This window comes from Melanotaenia boesemani, chromosome 21 (assembly GCF_017639745.1).
Source record: "Melanotaenia boesemani isolate fMelBoe1 chromosome 21, fMelBoe1.pri, whole genome shotgun sequence".
NCBI classification, from domain to species: Eukaryota; Metazoa; Chordata; class Actinopteri; order Atheriniformes; family Melanotaeniidae; genus Melanotaenia; species Melanotaenia boesemani.
The window spans coordinates 10,131,988-10,158,992 of record NC_055702.1 but is presented as its reverse complement, the minus strand read 5'-3'; the positions used below and the strand labels follow the sequence as shown (position 1 = coordinate 10,158,992).

The 27,005-nt window shown below is 41.2% G+C and overlaps 1 protein-coding gene across 17 annotated transcripts in view; it reads left to right on the top strand.

Annotated features, from left to right (window-relative positions):
• The first annotated feature begins 1,277 nt into the window (after positions 1–1,277).
• The window catches only part of nrxn1a (neurexin 1a), a 57,735-nt gene continuing 32,007 nt past the window's right edge, over positions 1,278–27,005 (top strand). For 2 of the 17 annotated variants that reach the window (XM_041973777.1, XM_041973776.1), the window contains exons 1-8: positions 1,278–1,570; positions 2,700–4,089; positions 9,038–9,055; positions 9,919–9,948; positions 10,948–10,959; positions 22,338–22,639; positions 23,780–23,803; positions 25,670–25,831. In XM_041973777.1, coding sequence (XP_041829711.1) covers positions 3,357–4,089; positions 9,038–9,055; positions 9,919–9,948; positions 10,948–10,959; positions 22,338–22,639; positions 23,780–23,803; positions 25,670–25,831 — 1,281 coding nt within the window. In that variant the 5' untranslated portion in view covers positions 1,278–1,570; positions 2,700–3,356. The remainder of the gene's footprint in view (positions 1,571–2,699; positions 4,090–9,037; positions 9,056–9,918; positions 9,949–10,947; positions 10,960–22,337; positions 22,640–23,779; positions 23,804–25,669; positions 25,832–27,005) is intronic. The other 15 variants (XM_041973783.1, XM_041973775.1, XM_041973771.1 and 12 more) reach the window with 14 other exon arrangements.

Here is a 27,005-nt window from a genome sequence, read left to right as displayed (position 1 = left end):
AAATGACTGTACTGCTGCAACACCTAAATTTCCCAACTTGGGATGAATAAAGTACTTCTATCTATCTATCTATCTATCTATCTATGTTGTGAAACCTGAAACTCCTGATGAACCCATGACACATCACTGAAGCTGCATCCATAGGGACTATCTTTAATCTTTCCCTACTGTAAATCTAAGACATAAATAAACATAAATAAATCAGTGATGACAATGCACAAAAATTAAATTTGATTTCAAAATCTTAAATGTGCTTTTAAATTTTCTGTTTTCTTTGTGCTTTCTGAAATTTAAATTTTTCTGAAATGTTGAAATTGTCTTTTAGTGAAGTATTTATTGTTGTTGTCTCTGAATTTCATGTCTCTGTTGCTGGTTGTTGTATTGTTATTCATAAAATGAAATACAATTTGTTTTGTTATTTTGTTTTTGTAAAATATGATTCAGTTTGTTTTCTTATTGTGTGTTTTCTGTTTTGTATTGTTTCCCGAAGTTATTATTTTTTTCTGAAATGCTATTGAAGCATATTAATCAAATGTTATAGTTTCACAATTAAATGTTTTAGAGTTAGAGTTTTCTGTTTGTTTTAAACTTTATGTAATTTTCAGTTTTCTGTTTCTTGTGTTTTCTACAATGTCAAGTGTGGATAACTGAAAGGATGTTATGTTTTGAGTTCCTACTTCCTTAAAATGTTGTCATTTATGTGCCATTGCTTTGTTTTCTGAAGTTGTATTTTTGTTTTCTTGTATGTTTGGTTTAGCTTTTCAAAGCTTGTTGATTTTTGGAACTGCTTTGTGTGTTGCTAATTTCATTTAAATACTCTTGCTGTTATTCTCAGGGATGTCTCAGGGAAAATGTTGGGTTGGGGGTCCACACAGGAGCTGTAGTCTGTTTTGTTGTTTTCTTAAGAGCAATAATTGGGTTAATTGATATGTTTACTACTCGGAACCTCCTTTATTCAGCCCAAAGCGCTCTAAATCACTGGCTTCCTAACAAATAGAGCGCGAGAACCAACGGCAGCAATCATTGTACCACGGGTATTCTTGCTTTAATTTGAGAAATGGTTCTGTTTCCTGCCTGCCGTGAGTGAGCGCTGTCCAAGGTGCTGCAGTAGCGCGCGGCCCCGCCCATCCTTCGGAGTTCACCCTCTCCGTCTCTCTCTCTCTCTCTCTCTCACACACACACACACACACACACTTTCTCTCTCGCAACCACGTGACTCCTGCCGAGTCTGCCGCGAGAGCTTCAGACTGCACCTTTTCCTCCTCAGGAGAACGGGGGAGAGAGAGAGAGGGAGGACAGAGAGACATTGAGCAAGACAGACACAGTCAGCGCGAGAGGGGGAATCAGAGCTAGGGAGAGCGTGCTCGCAGGCAGAGAGCAATAGCACCTTGTCGCCTCGAGGCGAGTCTGTGATAGTTGTGTCCCTGTCCGGTGGACCGACTTTATCTGCCACCAGGCGCGCGGCTGATCTGTCGTCTCTCACGGATTCAAGATTCTCTTCAAATGGGAAGGGAAATCGATGTGTCGCGCGCGGCACTGTCGCCACGGAACCACAGAGGATGTGCGTGAGGTAGGTCGGTTTTTCCGGCTTACCATGTGTTTGCTTGGAGGGACGGTGGGGTTGTTATATGGTGGGGCAGGCTGTCATATTATCTTTACAGGTGTAGACTAATGTCAATTTGAATAACTGACTGTGCGCTGAAAAGTAGGGCTGAGTTGTAGTTAACGGTGCAGGTGATGAGACCGAACCCCGCTGCTTCTCCAAGTAGCGGATGCCAGGGAGAGAAAAAAATGCAGAGGAGGCATGGCCGCAAATCGAGAATCGATAATTCAACCGCATCCATTCACCCTGTCTATCAATAACCGTGTTGTAGCCGCTCTTCAAATACTCGAAAAAGAGACTATGTGCACTATGTCCACGGTGCGTGTACTACATTGTCAGTCAGTGTCGGCGGCGCTGTGTGTCAGTGTGTTCCGCTGTTAAAATGGGCTCTGTAGCCGTTAATTCGATAGAAGCAAGGCGGTTTGAGTCATCCGCCGCAGCGCGCGGTGCTGCTCCAGTTCTTTGTGATGTAGCTAACAGAAACCTTGACGGTGGCGCGAGGTACTCTAATCAGTTCATTAGCATATACATACATACACACACACACACACACACACACATATATATATAGATATATATATATCTATATATATATATATATATATATAGATATATATATATACTCCTTGAATAAACTATTTCGCGAAGTACACGGTGAGCGTCAGAGAGATTAAGAATATACTTCATAACATGCGGGCAATAGCACATATGCCACCTAAAATTCTCCTGCGGCATTATGGGAGCTCTACTGAGGAGGTGCTGTTTGTGTAGCCGTTTGCGATTGTGTGCGCGCGTGCCTACATTGTGTGTTTGGCTTTAGTCATCACTGTTGTGTGGGATGTGTGGAAGTTAAAAATCTCCGTTTTATTACGTATGTTCAGTCTGTGTTTAACTATAGATTATGTTGGCTTGTTAATTGTGTATTGTGTCAATGAGATGTCTGTGTGTGTGTGTGAGTGTGTGTGTGTGTGTGTGCACAAAATGCTTAATAAAGAGTTTGAGAACAACAGCAGGTTCGACTTGTGTGTTTGTGTGTGTGTTTATGTGTGATGTGTGTTGACCCTGGTTGATGGTGCCGTCTCTGTTCTCTCTGTAGGTCGCTGGAGAGAGTGATGACGCGGCAGTGAGAGACGCACATACCTCACCCGTGTGCACACACATATTTGCCCACACACACTTTTAGGTCTTGCTCTACTAAGAAAGGGAGGAGGGGGAGAAAATACTGCTATGACGGTGTCATTTCTCTCCATTAGCCGTATGTGAGCTGCACACACAAAAACACACACACACATATACTCAAGCTCTGTGGGGAGTTGCCTTCATGGGGGATACGGCCCTATCTAGGGCACAAAGATGGAGTTCATATTCTATTTGTCCCATATCTAACACAGACACGCACACAAATACAATCATCTGGAAGCTCATGTCTTAAGTGAAGAAAAATAGACTGAATGGAGAGGAGTTACTAAACATCTTAGACACCAATCCAAGACGAAAGGAGATGTGCAAAGTGTGGTGAGAGGACAGAGGGAGCTGCTGTCTGAACCCCTCGCTCACTGGAGCTCAAACATATTGGAGGCCCCCCTTTTAAAAGACACTAACTAGACAGTAGGGTGCACTCGAGACACCTAAAAAGTGTTCCACTAAGTGCCCTACAGTTGTCACCATGAGCCATAGGCTGGAGGGAATACTCCAGCTCTAGCCTCTATCTCCTCCCGTGTGTGTGTGTGTGTGAGTGTGAGAGTGAGTGTGTATGAGTGTAATGGCGGTTTGTGTTTGGGCAGCAGCCCCTCTGCTCTTCCTGGGGCTATGCCTTTGCAGTGTAGGGGGCCAGGCCCAAGGGGAGGTCCTGGAGTTTGGGGGCGTATCCAGTCAGTGGGGACGGTTTCCAGTGTGGAATGCCTGCTGTGAGAGTGTGCTGAGTTTCAGCCTGCGGACTCACAGCCAGGAGGGCCTGCTGCTCTACCTGGATGATGAGGGGTTTTGTGACTTCCTGGAGCTACTGCTTCTCCATGGCCACCTTCGCCTGCGCTTCTCCATCTTCTGCGCTGAGCCTGCCGAGTTGCAGTCAGGTGTGGCTGTAAGTGATGGACGATGGCACGCAGTGCGTGTCAAGCGGAACTGGAGGAACACCTCATTGGAAGTGGATGGGCGACTTGAGGGATGGGCGGAAGTGAAGAGTAAGAGAAGAGACATGACAGTGTTTAGTCACACATACATGGGCGGGGTGACACCAGACCTCCACTCCTCGCCCCTGCGCCTCACCTCTCCTACAGTGCGGGAACACTCCACCTTCCGTGGCTGGATCACGGCAGTGAGCATCAATGGCTCCCTTGTGACGCTGGAAGGCTCAGAGGGCGTCACAGTAACAGCTGGCTGTGGGCCAGATCACCAGTGCCAGAATGGAGGGGTGTGCAGTTTGGTTAACGACCAGGCCGTCTGCGACTGCTCTGACACCGGTTACCAAGGCAATGACTGCAGCGAAGGTAAGGCCTGAAACCACGCTGACCCATCATATGCATCCCATCCTTTACATATACATACACCATTTATACTGGCAGGCAAAGATACGTATTTCTCTTGATGCATATCACCAAATTTATCTCTTTGAATCTTAACACCAGCTTCTTTAACAGAGACATTTTCATTCACACCTCTACAACTGCCTTTAGTTGGCGAGTATGGACCTGCAGCCTTCACAAACAGTGCAAGACATGCATACTGATTATGTCTGATATTGATTTTTTTGCCTGCAAATGACTACCACTCCACTATGTTCTCCCAGAACCTAGAAATAAGCCCCCACCGAAGAAGTGCAGTTAGTTTAGCAAAGCTGAAGCTGAGATCTTGAGAACAGCCGATCAGTGTTGCATTCGGGCTATAAAGCTTGAGATTCTGCAGATCTGGAACAAATTCCTGGAACTCATTGAAAGGCCTGAACTGGTTGACAAGCAGTGAAGGGCTCATTTGGTGTATTTGGCAAAAGACAGCAAACATATAGATCTGCTGTGGATGTGGTTGTTACCTTGTGTTGAGAAACTAATTGGAAGTGGGTTAAAAGGCTGGAAATCAGTGGTTGTTACATGGCTGACACCTGGATGTCTGTTAATGGATTTGCATTGATTCTAGGTGGCCTTCAAAGCTACTATACATAGGGTGCTGAAATGATGTGTGTAGAATCACTTTTAACAGCTTGCAGCTTGTTAAGATGCTCTGTTTGTGTCTTTGTGATTCCGTTTAGTATGAATTATTGTTTCAGTGCTTTTATGCATTTTAAAAAAATACTGTGCTTTCAGTAACTGTTTATAAATATAACAAAGTGTGACTGCAAACAGTTTTCAAAATGTTGATGCAAAGTTTAAAAATATGTTTTAATATTGAAACTCCATAATAACACCATTCTTTAATACTTGCCAAACAAGCTTTTGGTCAATGTAAGTGCCAATACACAGGGCAGTGTAATGACAGCCATTACAAAAGCAAAACAGCTGCTTAATGAACTGAGCTACCTTGTTATGGCCAACACTGCAAATGCTTTCTTTTCCCCAGCTAGCTTGTGTGTGTCGTCAGTTTTGCTTGAGTACATTCAGAGCAAATCTGCATTCTTAATCAATAGCTCTCTAAACTGCTGCACACAAAAGACGCCTTTCAGCTTTGCCTTAGGGATTGATTTTTATAATGACACAAATGCATCTTCCAAAACAGCAGAGTGGCCTTGCTGCAGCCACTGTTCGGCACCAATTTGACCTTATACCCCACCCCCCCAGAACCACTGTCAGCATTGCACATCCCTTTAGCCACCCACCGTATCACACCCTAGCATTTACTGGACAGTGGGATGGCCTGGGTTGCCATGGAGACAAGGCTAATAGGGAGACCTCATGCTAGGAGCGTCTCTTCATCCTCATTCTCCAATCCAACCCCCACCTCAGCGCCAGCCTCTTACTTTTCTTGTTACCTGCAGCTCTTCCTCAGTGCTTGGTGACTTCAGAAGTCACGTCTGCCTCACAGAGCCACTGTTTTTCACACCTGTGGTGGTGGGTGTGATTGTAGTGTGCATGTTTAATATAAAATGTATCAAGCTTTACCAAGCAGTTTGGAAAGGTGTGCTTTCTGGTGCATTCACATGGGCTGAGATAATTAATCCAGTGAGAGATAATTAATAATTCAAGCTGCAACAATTTGTCAATTAGTTTTTTTTTTTGTTTTTTTTTTACAGAAAATAAGTCTGCAACAAGCTTAAATATGAACAGTGCTTTTTACATGAAAAAAAGCTAATTAAATACCACTAGCAGCATTTTCAAATATAAAAATCTGATGTATTTCAACCATATATGACAGAACAATGAGTATACTTCTGTTTTGGGTGACAACTGATCATATAACAAGCTATCCAAAGATCCCACCAGGGGTCCTATTTCACTTCTTAAAATATTGAAATTGTGTCTTTTAAACACAAATCTGCAAATCATCTGCAAATTAATGGTTTATGTAAATTATTGTTTAAGCAAGTTGTAAAGCAAAAATGTCAAACATTTGCTTCTTTCAGCTTCTGAAATTTAAGGGTTTGTTATGCTTTAATACATTTTTTCTTTCATTATTTGTGACAATTTATGAGCAGTAAAATAGATGATAGATAGATCTATTTTAAACTTATTGTCACTGTCTGCAGTCACAGCAGTTGCTGCTGCATGTTGGGCAGAAACACTAGTTAAGTTCTTTGTGGAGACTTAGCGCTGCTCTGAGAATTACTGTACGTGTGATTCAAGCCTGACCAATACAGTGTGCTGTGTTGCTGCTGTTAAGAGCACAGTGGGAGACACAAACCACAGTGACACACAAACATATGTAACACAAAAGTAGAAACACTTTCATGAGGTGAATGGACTCTAGCACCACCACTAGTCACCACCGCTTAGGTACCAGACAGCAGTGTGGCCCTACAGGCTAAATGGATGATGCGTTTCAACTGGGAGTTTTGTGGAAAATGTGATTCAGATAGTTTTACCTCTTGGCAATGGTGTCTCATAAAATGGGTACTGCTAAGTCTTCCTGGAAGGATGTGCACAGGATGAACGAAACTTTATTTGGAAGTGTGGAAATTCCTATAGCTTTACTAGGATAAAATGATGCTTGGTGTGATATTTTCTTCTTTAAAACGACAGTCTTGATTCAGTACAACAGTACTTTTTGTTGGTTGAGTAACAGCATTAAGACAGGCTCCCTTTTTAAATGTTGTTTAAGTATGTCAGACTAGTATTCCTTAGTATCATTTCATTATCTCACATTCAAATTTCTGGGTTTAGCCCCAAAAGAAAACAGACATTTGCTTTCTGGTTGCAAAACTGCATCCAGTCATGAGCATTAGCTCAGGAAACAGAATTAGTGTGCTTTTCTGCTGAACCAGCAGTTTTTTACAGCCATTTAACAAAAAGATAAACCTTACACAAAGGAGTACAACATCTTCAGAGTATTTCCAGTTCTTCTGTCAGACCTCTCTAATTCATGTAACTCATTTTCTTTAAATAGAGATACGGAGAGCTCTGAGAGGAGAACTAAGTAGATTATGTATTTTTTGTGGATGGCTTTTAATTGTTTGGAGAGCTGTTCTCTGGTCTGATACTTTTTCCCAACTTTATTTATTTATTTGATTATTTAAATCTGGCTTTGTGTACTGTTTTTTTTAGATGTGGGATACCTTTAACAGGATGCTTTAACAATAGGATCCAAGGCTGATTTAATAACCATAGCTCTACCAGCAAGTAGCAATAACTGACTCACAGTATGCCAAAAGAATTCCTCAAAGGTTATATTTGAGTGAGATAAAGTAGCTAGCAAGGAAAGGGAAGATTAAACACTTTGGGTGAAGTACAATATTATGTTAACAGTATTTAGTGTACGCTTATGTAAAGTTTTAATTGTGTTGTGTTGTAAGACCATGACTGGCTATTTGGAAATCAGAATAGTCATCATTTGCAAGCATATGAATCCAGGCTGTCAGTCGGATTTGAGGGTTTATTTCTCTCTTGCTACCTTGAAATTACTGTTATTTTGAGCCCAGCATCCTTAGTGAAGCTACACAATAAAGCTGTGAGATCAAATTATAACCCTCTAAAAAACAGGGGGGGAAAATCAGTTATAAATCTTTAATCCTGAATGAATTTGCTCTGCTAGAGGAAAAAAAGAACAGCTCCTAAAGTCCAGATTTGAGACCAGAAATAAGCATTTTCTCTATGGCAGTTCTTGTTTCCACACACGTTTACAATTGCATAATATCTTCAAGGCTCTGTAATGATCCACTTTTATTTGTGGTCATATTTTTGCTGATTTGTGACCTTTTTGAAGCAACATAATGCTGTTATTTACAGCTTTTACCCCAGAAATAATGCAGTATATTACAGATTTTCTACCTAATGTGCGAACAGAGCTGTTTATGAGGTTGTTGTTCCAAAGTACATCAATATGTCAGTTTTGGATAAAGCTAATAATTTAGGATATTTAAAATGTAGTTCTAGTAAGTGTAGCTAGTCCAAGCAGGTTTGTGCATAATTATAATTACTGTTTGAGGCATTTTGCCCTGCAGTGAGGGCAGAGTGAACCTGGCTTGTTAGGCCTGGCCTGGCTTGCATTGTCCTTGAGGGCAAATCACTGTTAGCATGCTAATGACTCCACCTGTTTCTGCCATGCCACTAGCACAAGGGCAGAGGCAATGAAACACTCAGATGTGCACACAGATCAAAATACATACACTACCACACACACTTCTCTAAGTACACGAACATACACAAACACATTCAGACTCAGTACTGAATCATGCATGTCCCTCGTCCTCCTGCACTGCTAATCCATCCCTACATGTTTACCCTGCTATTTCACATCATTATTACTGCCATCAATGTTACCGTGTGTGTGGAAGGCAGAGAGAGTGTGTGAGAGATTGTGAGAGGGAATGTGTATTTGTGTGTGTGTGTGTGTGTGTGTGTGTTTTGCATGCTATCTGTCGGGGTGCTCTGGGGAGAAGAAGCAGCTACAAGGTAAGTTCTGGGGTAAACGGCTCTTGAATCCAAATCTACAGGTAGGAATGTATATCAACGGCAACAACCCTCCCCCTTCCCTTCCTTCCACCTTCTGTACCTACGAGTGTGGATGTTTGTGCGCTTAGATATGTGTATTGTACTCACGTGGAGTAGAGAGAGATTGTGCAACTCTTTAATGCGGCTGTGTGCATATACGTCTAGACAAACCTCAGTTTTGGCTACCAGACCAGCATGGTATCCATTGTGACGTTTGTGTTGACTTGCATGTACGCTACCACGGTAACCCGGATGGGTGTGCATGTACAGTAAGTAGCCATGGTGACCCTTGAGGGCTGAGCATGCATGTTAATGAATGTCTGTCTCTCTCTCTCTTCGCCCGGCTGCAACACCTTTCCAGAGCACAGCTACACTCCAGGTAGGTTGTACTATCTATCTATCTATCTATCTATCTATCTATCTATCTATCTATCTATCTATCTATCTATCTATCTATCTATCTATCTATCTATCTATCTATCTATCTATCTATCTATCTATCTATCTATCTATCCGTCTATCTATCTATCTATCTATCTATCTATCTATCTATCTATCTATCTATCTATCTATCTATCTATCTATGTCCATCTGTATTTGACTTTCTCCTCATCTTCTATGGTGAAACAAGACTTTCTTCATCTTGCTTCCCTTCTTCCTGTCATTCTTGAAGGCATTTCAGATTCGAAATACTTTTTTGATTTCCCTTTTCCATCTTTCCATGTCAGTCGTGTCCTGCATACTCCTCTCTCTGGTCTTTAACACTCATTACATATTCTTCTATGAGAATACAGTAGCAATAAATAACCAGGGTGCAAGTTAGCCAGGTTAAGTATATGTTGGTCTGTGTGGGTATATAAAGGTTGTTTGCTGACATCTGGTAAGTACCACATCCTTTGTGCAGTCATCTGAAGTGGCTCTTGCCTCAAGGTTACATAGATATAGACACGTAAATACTCTACTATATGACCTACTTCATGACTGTGTGCAAAGTTCTGTGTGCATACCTGTTTGTGCGTAGGATCGATGCTTGGCTAAGTAAGTGCCTTTAAAGAGAGTTTTGTATAATTTAGATGACTCACATACACACAGAGAATCCCTCGCCAACACAGAGGACTTTAGCCTTCACCAGCATGTCACTAACAAACTCCTGCATCACAGAAATGCATTGGCGCACAGACACACACACTTCACACCCCATGATACTTTGCTGTGCTGACTGTGCTCTTGTCTTCCTTTAAGGTCTGGCACACCTGATGATTGGCGACCAAGGTATGGCCTCTTCTTACCTCACTTCCTGTTGTCCTCTGCTATACCATCATTCCTTACCTCCTCTTCACACCCCCACACTCAAAACTCCTTGTATCCCTACCCCACCTCATCAACACCTGGTGCGGAAGGAAGTTGTCTCTCTAGGCACAGAACTAAGGTCAGTTTTTTTTATTTCTGAAAATAAAATGTTAAAAAGTCTCTTTGGTGGAATTAAAATTAAAGTCAAGATTTAAATGACCAAATTTGAGATGAAACATGTCTATAAAGGCCATTTTAAGTTTGATTTTAGAAGACAGTGATTAACCTGAGAGCAACTTCTGCTGGGGTAGCTGTCATGGCTACTGATGTAGGAGGGTTGAATAGGGCGGGTGTTGATGGCTGCTGCTTGCCGCCTGCTTGACTGGAATCGACTCGGTGGGGTTCCAGGTCATGGTAATGGAAGTAAGGGCCCATGTGATCAGCTGACTATTAAATGGTTTGGTTTGGTTTTTATTCTTTCACTCCATTCCATTGTTCTCTCATCTGTATGTTAGAGTTGATTATGGAAATGTGGGTATTGAGTGCGAGTGTGTCTGAGTGTATTGTGTAGAAACATTTGCATGTTTGCTTTTACATCAGGGTTGAATCAACGCAGTCTTCACTGCAGCACTCATCCCCACACCTCCACAGGCTTTTCATCAGCTTCAAGCATGTCTTTCGTTACTGGTGCTCACATGGGCTGCTGATCATACGTTGGCGAGCGCATGTGACTCTGAATAAGTGTTCCTGCAGCGTATGAAAAGAATGCTGATATACCCCCAAGTAGTCCACAGTTTTTTTTTTTGTTTTTTTTTAAGCCCAAAAACCAAGTGGTGCCACTGGCCTGCTTTTGTAAAGAATTATTTGATAACCAAACCTCACAGTACCACCTCTCTCCTCTTGCCCTCTTTCCACCCTTTCCCCTCTCTGTCCCCGTCCCCTCTTTCTTATTGTTTTGGACACCACCCTCTGTGATTTTAGGAAAGCTCAGAGGTACCCACCTTGATTTACTTATGTGTTTGGCTTTTGGGCTGTTCTGGTAATAAGTTGAATGAGTTGACAGGCAAGTGTTTTTATAGTCATGTTGACCTGTAGAACTGTTCAATATCAAATTCTTATTTGCAAAGAATTGGAAAAAAAAAATTGGTAAGGTAAGGTGTTGCTGCATGTGTGTGCAAGTGTGTGAGTGTGAGTGCCTGCATGCATGCAAGTGAATGGAAGCTCGAGCCTGACGTACTTTTGAAAGTCTGAAGGTAGGTGCTGCCTGATTGGTCAGCTCTGCATGACGGTGATGAATACACTGATTGGCGCACAGGAATACAGGCTTGACTGTGAGGGGCCATTGTGCTCTTTGATTGGGTGATGGAAGACATGATGACGGCCATTTCCCGTTGGGACCAAGCTGCCATGTATTTGGTAAAATGTGCTGTTTAATTGAATGTACAAATAAGCTGATGGATGGAAATATCTTGCAGTGATATTTCTGCTTTTAAAATGTTTGCCATGATTCATCCAGGTGGCATTATTACACATAGCATTCAGTGTATTTGTGTGTGTGTAATGCCCTTACTAAAGGATGTTTGGAAAGTGATAGGCTAAAAGAATAACTGCTTTGTTTTTGTTTTTTTTTGTTTTTTTTTGAAGCCTCTTTCAGTAACTGTACACATGAAAAAGCTGTGTGTGTTTTCTGTGAGTGTGTTTTTGCTCTGCATACTGAGATGTAAAGACTGTCAAATGGTACAGATGAAGCCTAGCTTAGGTTAGCTCAGCATAAAGAGGCTTTTTGAGGAGCCCGCAAAGCTGAAATGAGTTTCTTTGAGGGGGTGGATTGGGTGTGGGGAGGGGTGTCTTGCAAAGATATATAGTGTGTGTGTGTGTGTGTGTGTGTGTGTGTGTGTGTGTGTGTGTGTGTGTGTGTGTGTGTGGGCTGGAAAAAATTGAGAAAAAGAGACAGTGGCTGTGAGAGAAAAGCTAAAGAAATGAATGATACAGGGTGGAGTGAGGGAAAGAGGAAGCGAGGGAGAGATAAAGAGAGTCGTCTTCTCTCCTGTGATGTAGAGCAACTGCTTGTATCTGCAAAGCGACAGCAGTGCTCCTGTCTGCCCTCCCAGTCCAGTCTTTCTCCAAGGGACATCAGCCCTGATGGGGTGCTGTGGACCTTTCCCCTCCTCCATAAAGCATAGTTATCATTCTCCCTGGAAATGATACCCACAGATCACTAATCACTTTGAGTGGGTGAAAATGCAAGAATTGTGGAAGGAAGAAAGAAAAGAGGGAGCCAAATTGGATTTTCATAAGTATCGAGCAGCAAAAGGAAGAGGGGGAAATGGATTTTTTTTTTTCTTTTTGAGAAAGTATTGAGCTGCAATAATCTGGATGGAAAATGTGCTTAAAGCCAAGTAGCAGATTTTGCCCTTTTCTTTTCTCTCTACTTGGCCAAGAAAATGCCGTGAAGGGTTCTGAGTGAATGAGTGATTGCAGATTCTGAATGGGCTTGAGCAACGGTTTTTGGTATTGGTAGCCATGCTTGTTTATGATATTTATAGGTTCTTTCAGCTTTGAGGGAAGATTTCCACTTGCAGTAAGGCTAAAAGGGTCCAAAGTAATTGTTTGTCTGCATGTCAAAGTGTTCTTTCTATCAATCCAACAATCTATGCACAACTTGGACAAGTGGTCAGTCTCGGTTGAAGTGACCTTTAAAGACTTGTGTACGTGAACGGACGGACAAACAGACAAACACACTCACACACAATAACCTTTAGAAAGTGCCCGCTGAGTAGGTGAGTTAGTGTGTGTTCCATGTAAATATGCATGAGTAAGGCTGCCTGCACATATTCTTCACGGTCAGTGGATGAAGGCAGGAGAGGGAGCGAGGTGCCTGCACGTTGGTGTGTGCATTTCGTGTGCAAGTGCACGAGTGTGTGTTCAGGGGAGGTGGATTGTGAGTCATCATTTGTGACTCATAAAGAGTCGGCAATCAAAAGCGGCTCACTTTAACACATTGTCTTATGGCAAAAACACACAAAGTGGACACACACTCCACTCAGTAACACGCTACCAACACACACACACATGTTCAGGGTCTCAGTCTTTAGATTTCTCTTGGAATTCTCGTTTTAAGTTTTTGTCCCTCCACCTCCCATTGCTCTCTGCTGGACATATGTATGATGGCGGTTTTCTCACAAAGACACAAAAGAGCACACACAAACACAGCAGACGAGCTCCATGCTGACTCCACCATATGTGGGGATGGGAGTGGTAGCAGATGCCAAGACAAGAGGAACCAGTCAGTACCAGCAAAGTACAGCATGTCTTCTACCTCCTTCTTACCACCATGTAACAGTCCTAATAATACATTGTAAAGGGGCTGATTGCAAAAGTGATTAACTTACTTTTGTCATTTTAATTATACTTTTAGGATTTTATCCACCACCAGCCACCACAACCACAACCACATCAGTCTGTATGTTCACTCAACTGTTGCTCATCAGAAAATCAACCAGGAACTGGAGCTGAATGGTTAATAAACATGCAAGTTAATGTGATCATAAGTCAACAGTCCAAAATGTTCCGTTTACGGTCTCGTATGGCAAAGAAAAGCATTAAGTCTTTATATTTGGAAAGCTTGAACTTGCAAAAGCTTTTAATGTTAAATTAATGTTATTTTCTGCCTTGATAGTGCGATAAATGTCAGAGTGAGGTTATCATGTCACTTTCTCACTTATATTATTATATTATATATTATAATATAATATATATTATAAGATACATTCTTTTTACCACACAGCCATCATATTTATGGCTGCCGTTTTCCGAATTCACCACCACTCAAGGCCAGGAAAAGGTAAAGAAAGCAAGGAGTTGCATCAAATTACATTTTGATTTCACTCATGGAATAAAAAAATACTTTGTTAATCCCAGATAGAAATTGCAAAGCTGTGCCTTTGCAAATGAAATGGCAAATACTTATACTGTGTATTGGATGTTTAAACCTTTCTATAACAACAGAAGCTAAGAAGGCTGCTTCCCTCCCCCCTCCAAAAAAACAGCTCTGGCTGGTTAGCTCTAATGGACCACCATTTCATATCAGCTCTGATAAAACAAAGTCTTAAATTGTATAGAAACAAGAAAAAATTCCTAGGAAATGAAAACTTTTGGATACTATTAATGGTAACTAAAGAAAACTGCATTCCCTTCCCTTGTGTCAAATTGAGTTTTTAGGTAAGTGTTTGAGTACCATATTATGCATATTATATTTAATCATCTAAAACCACATACAAAATTTCTTATTTATATGCATTTATAAATCAATCTACTAATCATTGCAGCAAGTTCTATCTGTGTAAATACAGCATATTAGGGTTTGGTTCTGTTTGTCTAGTACTGATAACTTGATAAGATGCTGTGAACATTTTTAATAAAATAATTAAGCACTTAATTAAAACCAATATGTGCATATTGTCCTGGTGTGGCCTGAATTTTGTGTTAGTATTTAAATCCAAACTGTCACTGGGCCGTTTCCGAGAGAAATAAAGCATTATAGAAACATTAACTATATATTACACCTGCATAAAGTCTTCATTGCACATGTTTCTGTGCCTAGGAGTAAAATCCGCTAAGTCATATTGAAGTTAATAGTATTATATATTGTCTAATTGTCAGTGGAAAATATCTATCAAATCTTAGCAGCTGTTGTTGTAATGCTTGCATAATTTCACAAGACGGGCAAATGAGCAATGGCTAACTTGAGAAAAGAGAAACGCTTGGTGTGAAGAGGCAAGTGTCCAGTGATTGGCTGCCTGCCTCACTGACTGGCATGAATTTGGTTCCTGATGGCCACATCTTGAGCTGCTGAAAAGAAAGTGCCCCCTTTAGCCATCAGCAGTTAAAAAGCAATTGCAGCAAAGTTTTTACTGCAAAATGTACAATTTTCCTGCATATACTCACAGATCCAATGGGACTAATTCTGCCTCCTCTCTCCTCTACTAACACCCATTACAGTACAACACTCATTAATGCTTAACACCCATGCAGTTCTTGTAATGAAAGTCACAACGCCACATACAGATCTCTACACCCACATTATCGGTGAGATGCACAGCAACTGAATTCAATATGGGAGATGTATTGCATTCCAACTAGTAAATGTATACTTTTACTGGTAATTGTATGCAATTACCATCCTGTTAGCAAGTGTAGACATTAATTCTTTTAACGATCGCGGCAGTGCTAATAGGGAACATGCAAAGCTGATGCACTTGGTAATCGCCTAAAAATAAAGACATCAAAAAGACTCCCCATTTTCAGAGGATGAAGGAAAAAGATAGAGCAGAGACTAGCTGTGAGTGTGCGAGAAAGGGAAGGTGGGAGGGGGATAGGGTACACAAGAGTAGGAAAGTGATGGTGAGAAAAGATAGGAACGCATTTAGAAAGTGGGAAAAGAGAGGTGGAAAGAGAAGGTCGGAGATGCACAGGGAGACAGGGAGGAAGATAAGACTGCAGTGTTTCTCAGCAGGAGCGCAGCATGTCTCCTTGGGCTCCCCTACGCAACACAGTCTCGCCTCAGCCAGGACTGTATTCATCAGTGTTGCAAATGCCTCATCCAACACCAGCACATGCACACGTGTACACGCAAGCACACTTGCACTGCTTTTTTGGAACGAATAAGGAAGTCTGGTTGGTGCTCCAATTGTCTCTTACCTGCTCTAGCAATTTCCATTGTGTCTGGGCGGGTGCTGAGTGAAGCGGCCCAATTGGCGATTCACTTCAGTACCCCATCTGGCATTTGAGATTCATTTCTTTGCTGTTTGCCAAAACAAGAACAAACACATGAGCAAGGAGACACACACTCACAGGAATTACACACACTCATTTACTTGGGATTGTTGTTTGGCATTTCTAACTGAAATAGCCACTGCACTCATTATAGACCCATTACTCTACCTTTATGAAAAGAGATTTTTATGTTCTTGTTATTTGTTAACAAGCCGCTGTTTGAGGGCTTTATTAGTTGTGTGCATGTGTGTGTGTGTGACGTCATTGCATGCCTGTGGGTCTATCTGTATTTGTCTGTGAGGGCATAAATAACTTGCCCAAATGTATTTATTTCCTGTGTGCATACTTTTTCTTCCTCAATGATCTTTGCTGTGTTTTTGTGACATTATATATGCACATTTATTTGTGTTTTCATCTGTGTGTGTCTAAAAGGGATGAAACTGACTCTGATCTTATCCAGCTTAAGACAAATACACTGTTCCGCCTGAAGACATTGTCATGGAAACAAGCTAGTTTCCCTGGGTACCAGAGAGGAGGCCAAATTTAAGCTATGCAGACACAGACAAGAGGGAAAGAAAGAGATGAGCATGGATAAAAGGACTAAAAAGGGACAAGAAATAAAAGATTTAACATAGTAGAACGAAGTGTGTTTCTCAATGTTTTTTTTTTTTTTTTTTTTTTTTGGTTCATTTTGTTTTTTCTTATTAAAACGAAAATTCAAAGGCAATGATAATATCCGGTTTTATAAAGTTACACTCTGCTCATGTCTCAAGAAAACTCACTTGAAAGATCATTCTTTCTTGATTAATCTTAACCTTAATACGACTTATTTATCCAGCATAAATCATGATTTAGTTGGCATTTTTTTAAAAAACACATGATAGAACTGGTATTAGCCATTTTTTTCTTCTATTTGTATCACCTTAAAAGATAAATCATTCTTTGACTACAAGGCTACAAATAATGATTCTGTTCAGCACTGATTAATGCATTTATAATTTTTCAGATAGTTGATTAAAGCTGATTGTTGCGGTTGTTTTTCAACAGAAAAACAAACCAACCTTGGAGTCAAAAGAACTGATTTCCTTTTTTACATTTTATAGAAAATCAATCATGAAAATAATTGTTAGTTCCAGCCAATTTGTCAATAAATCACCTGAGCTATTCTCTAATATAGTATAAGATAGTGTCATCAACTCCTCCAAGAGTCCAATCCTGATTATGTATTTACACCAACAAAAAACTAAGGAGTATTGATGCTCCAATAAATGGTTGAAAGAAGTAAACAAGCATCAAGAGTACTTGTGTTTCTAATAAATCTCTATTTATGCACAGCCTCTAGGTCAGTATCCCTGAACTGGTATTTCTAAACCTTCTATCTCACATTGGCATATGAATTTCTTCATTTTAACAACAACAAAAAAAAAAAAAACAAGAGATCAACATTTCAGGCAGCCAATCTGTCACGAGTGTCCTGACAGTAATATCCTCCTCTACAGTATTGCTCCCCTGGCTGTGATGTGATTACCCCATGGGTTCGAAAGCCAGACGCTGTATATCTCTGAATAGAGATGGAAACGTCAGTCGTTTAGTAAACTTGACTTTTAGTAAATGAATTTTCTCCCTTGAACATAATATAGAAGCTATGCATATGTTGGAATACATTTACATACATTTCCGACTCTAGTCATCTACATCTGTATACTGTACGAGTGTTTAGTTAATCCACCTGTCTGTTATTAAGAAGGGATGCCTTCACGATGGATATTTGCTGTGTGTGTGTATTTGTGCACGGCCTGAGAGGAGCTGATAGCAGAACTGCATGGTGGGCTAAAAATGAGGTGCAGGGGAATTGCAGTGTGCTATCTCCAGAATGACAGGGCTGCTATGATTGAGGCTTGCTACACTAGGATTTAGATACACCAGCATTTTTCTCTTTTTCATTCTCTCCAGCCATCCATCCCAACTTCTCTACCACTCCTTTTCCTTGTCTCGTCTTTCTGCCCCTCTATTTCGTTTCTCTTCCTTTTTGTGCTCCACATCTCAATGAGTATCTCCATCTTTTTTTTTTTATTTCTTCTCCTTTCAGATTCTCTGTGTGTTTTCTCCCTTCCCTCTATCCTGCTTCTGTCCACCATTCTCCCACTATCAGGTGCTGTATAATGAAGGCTCCCCTGATGTGCTCCCAGCCTCCATCCGCCATTTTGATTCAGTACAGCTGTCCATGATAATGTACTGTTCACTCAATCACTCTTTCTCTTGCCCTCCTTTTCCGTCTCTCTTCCTGTCTCTCCCCCTGAAAGACACATGCACACATTTGCACTTGTTGGAGCCCCTGTAACACAGCGTTGCCATGGAAATGACAAATTAGCATGTGAAATGTTGAGGAGACCCACGATATGAGACAAAGCCATAAATGATAGACACACAAACATCATATGAGCACAGACACCAAAAAATCCGTGTGACATGTATTTGATCATTGGAGGGGTGTCACAGTTGTAGCTGGTCCCTAAAGTAGCACATCAGTTATTCTGTCTCTCCCTCCTGCCTCTCTACAGATTGCTTTATTTATTAGAGGTCTAATGCTAATCATCTTTATCTTCATCTCTTCCCATTTCTACTCCTCTTAAGGAGGAGTTATCTTCCTACCGTCCTCTCATCTCCAACTTATTTTTTGTTTCCTTTCTTGTCTCTCTCTTTAAAACTGCCCCCCTTTAAAAATTACACCATAATTCCTTTGTGCAAGCTGTTACTATGACCTGAAGTTACGATTTAAAGATTGGCAACCTCTTAAAGCAAAACTGCAGCTGGACCCATCGCTCAGGAAACCAAAAAAGTGAAGGTTTTACAATTCTGTAACAGCCATAACCTTTTCTTAATTTAAACTAAATATTAGTGACCCTTTATCAAAGCAACATTAGGGAACTTTGTTATGCCACTGCTGTTTATTTTAACTCATTCCCTCTGACCAAAATGGGAATGGAGACACTAATATCACTTAGTGTTGCAACATCAGACAGTAGAATCAGTGGGGAGTGTGCAGCTATCTCATACACCAACTGCGAAGGCTATGCAGGGTCAAAAGTGCACCGAGCTCTCACTCCATCTCCATACTTTCAAAACAGAACAGCAAGATGCATCAAAGGCACTTCTGGTGCCTAAACCTAAACTAGCAGATTAAAATGAAAGAGCAGAGATAATAGAAACCAAATAAATGGGTCTTGAACTTAAAATTTCTTTAAAAGACTTGCATGGTTTGCACCTGATTATGGTAACCTGTAACCTATATGGCCATTTAGTATGGAGGCCATGAATATTCCATGAGAAGAAAATAAATCAAAAATCAACAAGCGTATCAGAGACAACTACAATCAAAGAAACATTTGGTACTCCTGGATGCTGTCTTACTTGCTTCTGAAATCTAATATTCACTGTCCCAGTCTATCCAGTTGTTATCAGAGATATTTTATACCAGATGGAGGTTAAACATGAATTAATCTCATATAGGCTGAAACACTTTTTAAGATTCAAGAGTCCTCCTTCGTGTAATAAGAAACTGGGGACAAAAGAAAGAATACATTTTGGTTAAACACAACTGCAATGGAAACTAGTTAATTTGTAATTTAATTATTCTTTCTAGTACTTACTTATTCACTTAGTCTGTAAAGTGCCAAATTAAACATTAAAAATATCCCAGTTCAAATTAGCAAGAAGCCGAAAACATCTTCGGATTGCTTGCTTTGTTTCTAACATGTTCAATTCCAGCTGGCTTGAAAGAAAAAAGAGGGGAAACTCTTAATTCTGGAAGCTTAAACCAACTGTTGACATATTTGGGATGAATTATTCAAACAGAGAGATTATTTGAGTTGGTGTCAGTAAAATCAGCTGATCAAGCAATGACTAATGAAATAAAACTGCTTTACCTCCTAGAGATACAATAACCCAGTTTGAAGGACTGCTTTCTCCTTTCCTTTATTAGTTTAACTTAATCTAATCAAGTGGTATTGTTAAGATCAATGTCTGCTTTCTAGGAGACAGCACAAAGAAATTTTTTTTGCAGTCGGACCTTAGATCCAAACACACACCACTAGAAACCATAAATGCAAATTCTGTTTTTATTTCATTCAGTAGTTTCTCTCTCTTTTCCGCACTATTCCTTCGTTCTCCTTTGATCGACAGCGTTTTCCACAGGATGAAGTGTGACATGTGGTGTGTATGTCATTGTCTGCCTCAGTGTTTACTCTGAGCTAATACTGACTCACTCCATTAATCTGAGCTACAACAGATCCACTCCAACCTGCCCACTCCAGACCCAACGTCTTCCTGTGTGTTTTAAGTGCGTCTCTGCCATGTGTCGAGCATGCCTGCTCCACCCTTGTCCTTCCTTGTGTATGTGTCACCCCATATGCATTTTCCTGTCTGGAATTCGTTTGTGCAGTTGTGCGAGAGTGTGTGTGATGTAATAGAACGAGGAGTGAGTGTTTGCCGGCCAGAGCGTCAAGATCGATACGGAGATGCTTTATGTGCTCCTGTCTGCTCTAATGACGTGTCTGTAAATTAGCAACAGAATGGTGGAGCACCACACTGAAACCTAATGGCACCTCTGTAAATTACCGCTTGAATACTGCTGGACGGCTGTGTGTGTTCTCATTGTGAACAGCTTGCCCCCCTTCTCCTCACCCTCCCCTCTTCTCTCCGGCATCTCATCTACATTTGTCTGCGTGTGTGTCGGTAAATATGTGTGATTGTGTTAACATTTGTGGCTGCTCTTTCTATCCGTGTGTGTGTGTGTGTGTGCTGTTGCATGCCCCTCCCTCTTCCTCGCTCTCTTGCTACTCTCAGTAAAGACTAGCCCGAGGCCGCGAGTTGGTAATAGCTTTTCTGACAGCAATACACCAATATTTACAGAGACCAGCACCCACACACGTCTCATTCACACATAAAAAAGCATACAGTTGCCTGTGCACGCATGCATTTGCAAATACTTGAATGCAGAGTTGCACACACTGTTTTCTTTTTGATGCACACACACACACACACTCTTAATTAACATGCTGGGAGGGAAGGAATCACACACTAGGGGGAACTCGCACATGCTGGCAAACAACGTGTTGTTTCTCACTCGTATATTGGCATTCACACTTTTGCTTTTTTTTATGCAACAGAAGCAAAGAAAGGCAATTTGCCACAATTGGCCTTTGAATTCTGATATATTCTCACTTTTTCCTTCTCATTATTTCTCTGTGTTATATTCACTCAAGTGCAGCCGATTCCATTTCAACACTCCTCTCTCTGCCTCTCACTACCTTAATAACCTATTACACTTCAGTCTATTCATTATGTGGCAATCTTTTCTCCCCTCTGCTCTCCAGCAGTTCCTCACCAAGTGTCTTTCTCCAGCTTCACCTATGTGTTAAACGCTCCTATGTTCTCCTCGTTAATGCGAGCTACAAGATGGTGGTTATGCCGGAGGCTCAACAGAGCAAAGAAAAAGAGGCCAGCAAGATGTGCGGAGAGGAATGGTGGCGTGAGGCCAGTGGGGAAGTGTGAGAGATGTAGGGATTGCTGTGAGGAGAACGCAACAGCGGATGTAGAGGAAGGGTGATGTTTCGGTGGGGAGGGGGTGGGTGTGAAGGAGACAGATAATGTCGCCCTTGCTTGTTTACGCCAGCGCAATAGTATGATGTTTTTTTCCATGAAGATGTGTGTAGGTGTGCATTCCTCTGCCTGTTTGCATATACGAATGGGCACTGATGTGTGAGTAGGTGTTAGAGAGCAGATAAGTAAATGTGAGCTTAAAGATGATGGATTGCAAAACCTTGGTATAGTGTCCTTGGGGGTCAAAAAGGGTGTGCAAGGTAAGTTTCTATTGGCCGACTGCCTGTTACTCTGAATTCTAATTGGCTATTCCTGCCCGCTTTGGCTGCTGTGATGCTTACAGGCTGCTGTTTTCCATCTTCATTGTCAGTTTTTGCCTTCCTTATCAAATTCCTCCTAACCCCCCACTGCTACTGCACATACTTACACCAACACACACATTCTGGCTTTAAATGAACATTGTGAAATAAGCCATGTTGTCAAACAAGACCACATCACTTTAGACTGCCAGCACAGCTGTTCTCTCAAAAGAGAGGATGGCAGGTTTCATAACAAGTTTGGAATGCAACACACTCGCGGCTGTCTCTCTCACATCCACACGGTTTAATCTCTAACCCACATGACTGATCAAAGCTTGTTTACACACCACTCTATGGTACGATTAGAGGTATATAAGGAAGTGTTTCTTCCAAGTGCTGGCATCAGTGAGGCTTTGGTTGACAATAACATTTTCAGCATCTTAAAAAAAAATGTGTTTTTGTACTGCACATCAGAATCAAATTTAACCAGGACCGGCTGAGATTTGTTTTACTCGGCTGGCTCTGATGAACACCCACCATTTTCATCTTTGAGCATTTTGTGAAGAGCAGTGTGGGAAGAAGTATTAAAGCTTGGATATTGTGTTAATCATTAAATAATGTTCAACAATGTTGTAACAGTTACACATCTCTTTGTTTTCTTCCCTCTGTTCTTCCTCCTTTCTCTTTCCTTCTCAGCTCGTGAGGAGTATGTTGCTACCTTCAAGGGCTCTGAGTTCTTCTGCTATGACTTATCGCCCAACCCCATCCAATCTAGCAGCGACGAAATCACACTCTCCTTCAAGACACTGCAGCGCAATGGTCTGATGCTACACACTGGCAAGTCAGCTGACTACGTGAATCTGGCACTAAAGAACGGTGCTGTGTCACTTGTCATTAACCTCGGCTCCGGGGCTTTCGAGGCCTTGGTGGAGCCTGTCAACGGCAAGTTCAACGACAACGCCTGGCACGACGTCAAGGTCACCCGCAACCTGAGACAGGTAACCAGACAACAGGACAAAGAGGAGTGAGCGGCCAAATAGAGAGGAGGAGAGATGATAAAAAGAAAAGCTTTAAAGTGACAGAGGGAGGTACAAAAAGACAGCAAATAGTAGATGTATGAATGGATGAAACTTTCAACTGGCATAAATTTATTGATAGTTTTAAATCATTTGAAGTGTGCTGTCAAGTTAAGAATGAATTGCCAAAAGCTTGGTTTAGTTTCTTAACCAAGATTTGTTACTTTTGTCTGTTCTTTATCAATTAAAATAAAATATTTTGCCCTTTCAATTACTAAAAATCGACATTGCAAATTATCCCCTTTGCCAGTAATGTAAAATCTTGCTGTATTTTTCCACCACGGATCTATATTTTCTTAATTTTAATGCTACTGGCTCTCTAGTTTAAAAAAGAAAAGAATAAACAGTGCTGAGGAAAGATTGACTATATGATCAAACTGAAAGATTAATTAGTTTATTTTAGAAGTGAATAAGAGTGTCAACAAATGAATATGTCTGTTAGGTGAGGCATTCATTTTGTCTAATAGTTTAAGTGTGTTTTTGACTTTGGTGAACCGCGGTCTGCTGCAGATGTTCCAGAGGCAGTGGGCAGCTGAAAAGACTGTAGTCTGCTGCAAGAAACTAATCAATGTAGAAGCTACCATCAGTGGTCTGTCGTTCAACTGCAGTGATGCTGTGGTAGTAAGAAAATACCTGAGGTTTCGGTCTTAGTTTACAGTTGGTTAACCGCCAAACCAGCTCTGCTTTCAGCTCTAGGTGAGTGCTTCTTCAGTCGACTGTGTGCATATGACTGAGTGTGTGAATGACTCAGAAAGAGAGTGAAATAGAGAACACTGAGGATCACTAGAGCTCAGGTGCTTGTAACCTACCTGTGCCCTGCCTTTACCGTTTGCCTGTCTGTACTACTAACTTGACTACTAACTTTACTAACCTGCTAGTGAAACTAACCACCATCCATGGAATGATTCATTCTACTAACCTAACCTGTGCCCTTCTCCTAGAGAATCCACTCCAACCAACCTACTAACCTCACCAGAGGCCTTCTAGCTTTCCTTTTTTTTCTTCCCGAAGTTGTTCTGTTCACAGTTTTTTTGCTTTCCTTTCTCCCCCTCTCCTACAAAGCACTCAGGCATTGGACACGCTATGGTAAACAAACTCCATTGTTCGGTAGATATCATTCTAACTGTTTCTTAGTTTGGGTTTTCCCCGTGTCTATTTCCTTTTGAACCATAGACATGAAAACTAAACCAATAAAAGGATAAATGCGGTTGGTAATCTTTTACGCTTAAAGAGTCCCCCCCCCCCCCCCCCCCCCCCCCTTCTTTGCCAACCACTTTTTTTTCTGTAAATCCTTCCCCCACTCCTTATCTCTACAGTTTTTTCACCCCATCACTCTGTGACTGATATGTAGGCGTGCACAGATTGGCTCATCCCTCACCTGCACGCAGATGACGAGCCCCACCTTCCCTGCATGGCGTGACTCAGAAAACCTTTCCCTCTCTGATTGTTCCATAAAGTGGATAGAGAGGTTCCTCCCCTTCTTTTTAATCTTCTTTTGATTTTTCGTCCTACACTCTGCCACTGCATGTTCTCCATGGTACCTCTGAGTCATCCTGTCCTTTTGTCGTGTTTTTTCTTTTTCTTTTTATCTGCTGCATCCTCTTTGCCAGTGGTTGCATGCAGAAAGAAGAACAGGCTGCATGTTTATATATTTATGTGTGTGTTTTGGAATGAGCTGTAGCCCATCTAACACCTGTGCGTGTGTTTGTGCATCAAAATCAGTATGCCTGTCTATGCAGCATCTCATTCAGACTCGCTGATCCAACAAACCCCCCAAGACCACAAACTAACTAACACCATCATCAAAACTCACCCTAACAACACAGTAACATAACATCATCACAACTACTAACAACATTGAAATCATTAACCCTAACCTCAGTAACCCAACACAGCTTGGCCTGACACAAGTGACACCATGTTGGCTGCCAGCAGTGCAACAACTAACAACTACTAACAACTTAATAGTACTAACACTATATAGCATGAAGATGCCTGTGGAAACTTACTAACATCGGCTGGGCAAGTGTGCCTGGTGATACTAAGCACTGTCAGTGAGAGGGAAACGTATTGTAGTGGGAAAGTAATCTGCTCAAAACCTTTATGGGCAGTTGAACATGGTCAGCAATGTACTGGAGAATTTTGCAGTGATAACGTACTATTAATTGCAGCATACATGTGACGTCACAGGTTCTCAGTGACAGCTAAAAGCCTCTGCACAGACCATTACACAGCAGAAAGGGCTGATTAAATTATAAGTACACCAGTGTCACTGTAGGTAAAGCATTTAGGAACATAGTTGTTTGTATACTAAGAAGTTAATCAAATAACATTTTCTACTTCAGCTATGAGGCATAGAAATAATGTGGAGAACTTAAAATGGTAAGGACCTTAATCAGGTAACAGACTATTTTTTTTTTACTGCAAGCCTGCACGAACCAGGATGTTTAATGGAGTTAGACTATGCTGTCAGAGTATGACAAAATGAAGACTCACAAGCATATTTTTATTGGTGGCCCTGAAGCCTCAGGTTTGAGCTAATCCAAATTAATATCACACAGAATCTAATTTCCATTCTGTACTATAGAATTACACTTATTTATAGACTAAAGATAGTATACTACATAGATTGGATTACTGAGTGTCTTACAAAATGCTGGGAGAATGAGTGATACTGAGTGGCATTCATCAGTGTGCAGCAACATAAAGTCAAAAACCAGCAGATACACTTCATAGTCAGCACTGATCCAACTACACCAAATCCAATTCCCAACAGCAGCACAACTATCCAATTCCCAAAAATAATCGGGCCATTTCCCAAACAGAATGCAAATACATTTGTTACCAGAGTTAACGGGGGCTAATTTGGCTGGTCAGCGCCTAGCTAGTGCTTAGCGCGCTGCCTTTTCTGTGAGTATATAGCGTGTCCTTTCCCTGTGCTTTGTTGTGTAGGTGACGATCTCTGTGGATGGCATCCTGACCACAACAGGCTACACACAGGAGGACTACACCATGCTGGGCTCTGATGACTTTTTCTACGTGGGAGGAAGTCCCAGCACGGCTGACCTGCCTGGTTCTCCTGTCAGCAATAACTTCATGGGCTGTCTAAAAGAGGTATGAGGCCTGCTTAGTAATGTGAATACGCCTGCACATGGAAAACTAACTGAGTTGGACGATATGGCAGAAAAAGCACAATGATCCAGATTCATTTTATAACCCTTTACAAAAATATCAACAAGAGAAAAGATTCTTGAGAAGATAAATGATAATATCTGATTAATGCCGAGTGTTGTTCAAACAAATACTGCACATATTTCTTTTCTCATGAATGCCAACCTTCATCTTTTTCCTCTCTCTATTGCTTTCCTCACTTCTTTTTCTTTGAGGCATAACACATTGCATTTTACACACATTTTCTTTTAATGCACTCCCATACACAGAAATGTTTCCATTTGGCAGACTCACACAAACAACCCCAGACACACACATCCTCCCCAGCATCAGACAGAATCAGTGATGAGTGTCGTTGAGGGAGTAGATACAGCACTAAGCACTAACATGCTAATTAGCTATGCCACAGAGATGCTCCATCCATCCGCTCTGCTTGAAATGGGCCACAACACTGCAGCAGCAAAAATTCACATGACACACTGGTGAGAACACACTAATACACATGCTAGCGCTTCATCTTAGCCTGTATACACGCCATGTGTGCATGTGCATTCCAAAAGCAAATTTGCACAATATTCCTGCTGAAACACAAATAAACATCCATATAAATACACAGCTCTTGAATACATAAACTATACATTCTTATATTCATCAAATACACACTCTGCCTGAGTTGTTCTTTCACTTGCAGAAATTCACACAGAGGCATAAACAAACAACCAAACAAGCTGACAGATGATGTGCCAAACAGAGAGCTGTCTGTATCAGTGGTGAATGCACTCTGTGTTGCTTCAATAAGAGTCATGGTGTTTAAACAAGGCAGCCACAGTCAAATTGAACCCTCCATTTACACATTTACATATTTAATACGATGATATGATAATCCATGTGAGCAAATTAAGATATACTCTGTGCACTGCATGCATGAGCAATCATGGTTATAACAATTTTGTGTATTTGATGTGGTGTGGGCACACTCCTCCACACATATTTGGACTCACATGCTAACACCACTTCACAGGATTTATTATTTCCGAAAGTCACCTTCCTTGCTGTACAAACAGACATGAATGCCTCTGACTTTAATAAAAAGTGAAAACAGAGGTGAAAAGCAAAA